The 6,520-nt window shown below is 48.0% G+C and overlaps 1 protein-coding gene across 1 annotated transcript; it reads left to right on the top strand.

The window, feature by feature from the left end:
• Window positions 1–3,046: 3,046 nt before the first annotated feature.
• FOXG_06481 (uncharacterized protein) lies at window positions 3,047–4,165 on the top strand. The gene has a single exon (XM_018385171.1). It carries the CDS (start codon window positions 3,425–3,427, stop codon window positions 3,992–3,994), a length of 570 nt encoding a protein of 189 aa, XP_018242392.1. The 5' UTR covers window positions 3,047–3,424; the 3' UTR covers window positions 3,995–4,165.
• Window positions 4,166–6,520: the final 2,355 nt, after the last annotated feature.

A 6,520-nucleotide genomic window follows, 5' to 3' on the forward strand; every position in this document is an offset into this window, starting at 1 on the left:
GAGGGTGAAGATGACAAGCCAGGTGGCCGCGAGAATGGCACAGAACCAGAAAATCGCAGGCCAGCCGAGATACTGGCTGAGGATATGTTGGGAAACTGGGAATTCCCCTTATCTTCAGGATTCAGACTGTTAGTCTGAAAGTCCTAGATTTAAAGTCCAAAAGTCCTAGATACCATCATCTAGAGATATAAACCCGAGAAGAACTCTCAGCTCAATAATGAACAATCAAGTTTCATATAACGTCCGTCACCCACAGACCGGCCACTCCCACAGACTGGCCACCTCGGCCAAAACACCAAGAACCAGATATTGTAATCAATTAATTAATTATCTCAACACCACACTTTTTATATTAAATAAAAGTCTGGTCAGTGAATATTTAAATGAAACTGAGTACAAAGATCCTCAAGTTTTAATTTCTGGACCCTATTTGCCGTTCTTTCTGGTTGCAAAGTCCTCCACATCTGTTCACGAGCCTTCTTTATCGCTGGAATCTTTGCGAACTCGGCATTTGGGTTATAGATAACCTTTTTACGCCTTTTCGGGAGATATTCTTCTCTTTCGCGTTGCAGAACACATATTTCTCTATTCTGCTTTTCCATTTCGAAGTTCTGACTATCCAATTGCCTTCCAATCTTCCTGAACAGCAGCCTGACGGTCGGATCTTGAGTAGCAGTCGCTGGGACAGCCTCTAGAGCTCGCCGAAGCTGTACAGACGACCGGGGAGTCTTCAAGAGACTGGAATCCTGCTCTTTGGCGGGCGAAATCGCTGTGGCAGCGGGAGAAGGTGTCTCAGTGACCATTGGGTTCATCAGGACCTTCGCCAGATTGACAGGCCACAGTCCAGTGGCTTTGAAGCCGGCGAGGTCGTTGGACTTCGTGATAGCTTCTTTCCGAGCTTTGTCGTAAGTATATAGAAATGTAATCTTGCCGATATGGCTGCTATCAGCGATACAAGCGAGATCTGAAAGAAGTCGACGATATGCTCTCTTCAGCGGTCCAAATACAGCAACATCCAGTGGCTGTAGGACGTGGGAAGCGTGAGCAGGAAGAAATGACAGATATATATTGTTATTATAGCATTTCCAAAGGAATTCCTCAGTCATATGACTTCCATGACCGTCAAGAATAAGAAGTCGGGGTTCGTTCTTATTCTCGGGCTTTGTCGATGGAATAAAAACTTTTTTCAACCAAACCAACGCCAATTTATTGCTTGTCCAACCGTTTTCACTACAGCTGAACTCCCAGTCATCTAGGGAGTCCAAATCTTCAGGGAAATGTTGTTGTTGAACTGTTTTCCCCTTGAAGATAACTGCAGGTCTCAGGACTTTCCCGGTTGCTGAGATACACTCGAGTATTGTAATCCAAGACCTGGAACCAGGTTGACGAATAAGTACTGACTTCTTGCCCTTGTGACCGAGGAATAGACCGTTCATTCCTATTCCTTCCATCATTCCAACTTCGTCGACGTTGTATCTGTTCTTCTGCTTGATTATTCGTATCGCCGGCATCATCAGCAGCATAAAAAAGGCCTTTATCAGTTCAGAAGATGCTCCATTGTATCGCTCAGAATCAATTTTCTTGCCTTTTAAAGTCCTAATATCTGTATTTCGACTTGAAAAGCCCTGTAACCAGTTTTTTCCGACGCCTTCTGGGAAGCCGTTGCGGACGGCAATCTTACTGGCGAACTCTCTGACTTGCTGATGCGATACAGGGCATCCTAGATCAGCCTGGACGATAATCCAATCTCACAGGCGCTTTTTCTGAATATCAGAGAGCTTTTGCCGTGATTTTTGGGCTTCTCTTGGTGTTGTGCTTCCTTTGACCCGACCTTGTAGAGTGGAACGGTTGATGCCACAAGCTTCGGCTGCTTTGTTCACTGAAACTCCATCTGCAACCATCTGGAGCGCGGTACTTATATCTTTTTCAGTAAAAGAAGGCATTTTGAATTGATCGGTGTTGGTTTGAAATTAATTGGAATTAAATTCGTAGAGTTGTGGCCGTTTAAAGTGTGTACAAATTGGGTGGCTGGCTAAGAAATGAGGTGGCCAGTCTGTGGGGGTGGCCGGCCTGTGGGTGACGAACGTTAATATATATTTTCACCCAGCACTACTGCGCTGTTGAGACAGTGCGGCGAAGGTGGTCCGATCTGCTGGTGGCTGGGATGTGGATACTATGTAAGGAGCTGTGCTCCTCTCGGACATATGTAACTTAGAACAATAACAACACAATGAGCCTATTCGTTTTATCATGCGCAATATAAACAACAATTGGAAGACGTGGCTTTGAGCGTTCTAAACAATCCGATATGGGTGGTCGCGACACTTTTTGACGGAGATGAAAAGAGGCTGCTTGCGACGTTATTGCCGGTGCTTGCTCGTGGTTGCGTCAGTTGAAGGATTCAGCTGAAGACCTCCCGGAAATGGAAAGTTTCATGGCGCTCACTGGCCGCATTCGTTGCAAGCGGCCAGTAAGGAGTTAGTGGATCATGTCCATGTACCCAGGCAAAACCTTCGGGTTCCGATCCAGCCCGGACAGACAAATCGCGCCGATCAAGAATAGGGGACTCTTACTGCCCATCTCGCGTGTCTACGCCCAGAGGCAAATCGTCTGCAACTCTCGACGCCCGGACTGTTCACGGAGCCCGGGACATGGCAAAGCAGCCAATGAAATTCCAGACCACCCACCTGCGGTTTAAAGGCGCCTCCGTGTTTCCGACCGATAAGCCGCAGGTTAAGTATGTGGTGTTATCTCCTAAGAGCTCAAGGGGCTCCAATCCGTACCCGCCCCACCTTATCCCTGTCATCACACCAGTACAAGCGGGGTACCAAAAGCTTCATGTCGCACTGGATGTGCTTAAAATGGGTTGAAGGTCGGGTCATTCATAATGAGCAGCAGTAGTGAGTTGATTGGATCTATCTTCTGTGTGGGGTATTCCATCCCACAGGTTTTACTTTAAATCATCCAGCTTGATTACTAAGGGCTGTTGTTGCTGAGGATCATTGATGCCCGGCCTGCGAGACAAGGTGCTGGTTTTGTGAATTAGCCGGCCCTCCCCCCCCCCCCCCCACACAATAAGGGCTAAGCTTGCCCAATCAGCGTAGGATAGCTCGAAACAGATCCGACCAAACCAACAGCCAATCAGGCGGTGTTAACGAACGCCAAATGTTACTCACCATATGGCAGTCTGTCTTGGCTCATTCAAATTGCTTCTTATCTTATCTCGACAGGGCTGACCTCCTCGTCGCTGCGGCTAAAAGGCCAAGAAATACGAAAAACCCCGCACATCAGTCAGCCCGCATTGATTTTATTAATCATTACACATTGTGGCAAAAGCAAACTCGTCATTGCGGCGGCTGATATTTTGAGGCTCACGGGCATTACCAACCATCGAACCACTCGCATTATAAAACCAAGTCCACTAATGCGGGCACAACACCATTTCTCTGTCACGGTCCCCCTTCCCGGCAACCTTCCGCCTCAATTCCTCATTGGCTGGCTACAGAAATACACCACGACCCTGAAACACAATTTCTCCGTACTCAGCTTTGTGGAGATCTCAACTCTGCCGGCGTCGATCGCAGACGATCCTTTTATTGGGCCTTGGGACGCCACTGTTCGCACATACCACATAGATGAGCTGTACACGCTGATCCCCGGGCTCACGGTGCGGATGCAATGGTCAGCAGTTTACAAATGTGTGCCTGGCGGTATTCGGCTGCGCGTGTCCGCCCCTAATGGAAACGTAATTCGGTCGCAATGGATTGTTCGGCCATGTTGGGATGGTTCAACTCTAACGAGTCCGGGATCTGGCTCTACGTCAAGTTCAACAGTTGTGGAGGACATGTGGGAGCTATATGACGAGGGATATCTGGAGGGCAATAGGCTGATAATGCCATTTTCTAGTAGATATATCGACATGGTGCATGATATCCAATCAAAGGACATGGTTGAAGCGGCGTTGCTGGACTTCATCACTGGGAAATTCACATGAGTTAATCTGATGAAGGAGACCAAACCCCCCAGATCTCCTAAATCCTGACTGAGAAGCTATCTTTGATCGTCTTATTTATACCAATTACCCTACTATGCGCAGTCGACGAAATACAACAAATCTGGTCAACTGTCTCCTGTAAAAAACTTTCCTTGGCACCCGCTATTAGCGTCTTGCTAGGGTCAAGAATTTTTGCAAGCCAAAATGGCAGGAAAAGCAACTGTGGGGCTAACGGAACCCTAACAGCCGCTGGTAGAAAGGGATTCAGAGAGTTGACCTTCGTGACGAGTGTCCAACGACACTGAGCTTCGCGAGCTCTTGACATCGCCTCCGGGCGCCATTCCTTATGTGTTATCTGCGACTTCTTTCTACCTCGACATTTCGGGCTCTGCGCCCTCGATTTTCCCCCGTACGACAGACCGCCTCGGCTGCCCAGACGATATTCGCAGCACCCTGCTGCTAGACATTCAGGATCGTTGCACCCTCACCCTCACCTTCGCCTGCAGTTTAACACTGCCTCGACCGACCACTGCAGCTTTGGCTGCCCGAACAACACCAGCAGCCCTCAGCTGCTCGACTTTCTGGGTCCTTTGGAACCTCTACGAGGAGCAGCTCACGAGCAAACCGAGCCTGTATTTCCCAACCTTCTTCATCCTGTTACTCCAGGAAAAGCCAAAAAACAGTTCAATTCGATACGAGACAAGCTTCAAATTCTCAGCAGTCCAACGAGAGCTATCTTAGAAGATGTAGAGTCTTCTTTAGACTATGCAATTATCGCCAAATCGGCACAGAAGGATATCGTAAGATGACAGAAGGAAAAACTCGAACTGGAGGCACGCCGGACCGGCACGCTTCGCCGGATCCGTAACCCCGATGGAGATGTTTATACAATCCGGCAGCTACGCGAGATGGTGCCAGATCAAGCTCTACTCCTTGCGCAGGTCATCGTCGCTTTTCCCTCATTTCATCCTGATAACAGCCATTGTGCACCTCGAAATTGATTTCATCTCGACCAAGAACTTGGGAAGAGGCGCGATAATAAGTTCTCATATTCCTGAGATCATCATCCAGGCCATGAATGACCTTATGGAAATGTCACAATACCAACAACATGCCAAAAAAAGACCTAAGCATCTTGCAAAAACAACTCAAGGTGTGGAGTGGTGAGGAATACGTTAGTTACAGCGCAGCTTCCATCCCCCACGATGATAGCCTGCTCATACCGTACCTGAACAGCCTTAATATTCATCGAAAGGATTCAGACTCATTCTGGAGCAAGGCTTTGCGCCATATTTAGGGGCACAGGTCGCAGAAATGAAGTTGCTGGAGCTTGAGTTTCTATACCGTGTGGACCGGAGAATTGTGCCAACCTAGAGATTCTGATGGCGTACTACTATGGCCTATTCGAGCGCACTTTAGGGTACACATTGGCACTGTCCCACCGGAAATAATGACACGTCACTACACAAAGACGATGCCGCCGGCTAGGCGGCTTATTCCAAGGCCCCAAACAGCATGTGGTTTTTAAGTAATACTCCGACGAAGCGGATGGGAAAGGCGGAGGCAAATGCACCTGTGATTTCAGAGGCTCACTGAGATAGAATATAGGCGACGGCTGGTTTTGCACGGAGGGGGATCCACCTCGTCTCGATGAAGGGGCTGATCTAAGTTCATCTCTTTGTACAGTCGATGTCGTATTCTGGCTTGCCGATGATGCAGGTTCAATCGCCTATGATGGTGAGGCACGTCGTTCAATGCAAGTGGTGTCCTGGGGCAAGATTGACAAACATAAGTGAATAAGTCGGTGATTTAAAGCAGATGGGAGGAAAGCATATGCCAAGAAAATATGGTAAGGGGATGGGGCTGGTGATTTTAGGGACTGAAATATAAAGCTGCCCAAGCTCGCTGCTGTCTGCGCCATGACAGACCCCGCTCTAGTCGAATCTGCAATCTGTCATCATTCTGACGCATGTTGTCTTTTGCTCTCTTCGCTTATTCAGATAGAGAACAGCGGCTCCTCCTGGAATGCCTAGTTAGCACCTCCATTTATAAAACCGAGCCATTGTCAGATACTCAATTACAAGCTTAGAAGCTGCGGTCACCTTCGACTCGCAAAATGTGGGGCATTTCCGTATTTCAAGACCTGTATTTCTCGCTGGTGTTGGCGTTTCGAGCTGGAAAAAAAAACAAGACACGAAGTGCTGTGAGTTACAAATCTAACGTCGCACCTCACAGCATCCTTGCTGACCGACGAAGAATCATGCTTATGTGTGCGTTGACTGCTACGACAACTTGCTATTGTCTGATTCTGTAGGGTTCCTTTGTTCCCGAATGCGTCTATAAGTCGAGAGCCGGTAACCAGAGCTCTAGGAATCCGTCTCCTCGTTCGAGCGGCCAGCCAGCGACAAGTAACGCAAATTTGAGCCCTCCGCTCATGAGAGGGTGAATTCCAGTCCCTAAAGGAATGCTTTTATTTTTTTATTCTTTTAAAAAAAGGAAGAAGAAAAAGAGAAAGAAAGAGAAGAA

The sequence above is a fragment of the Fusarium oxysporum genome, chromosome 3 (genome assembly GCF_000149955.1).
Source record: "Fusarium oxysporum f. sp. lycopersici 4287 chromosome 3, whole genome shotgun sequence".
Taxonomy (NCBI): domain Eukaryota; kingdom Fungi; phylum Ascomycota; class Sordariomycetes; order Hypocreales; family Nectriaceae; genus Fusarium; species Fusarium oxysporum.

Excerpts from the sequence above, each read along its gene's own strand:
- FOXG_06481 (XM_018385171.1), top strand. The coding sequence starts at position 3,425 with ATGCGGGCACAACACCATTTCTCTGTCACGGTCCCCCTTCCCGGCAAC.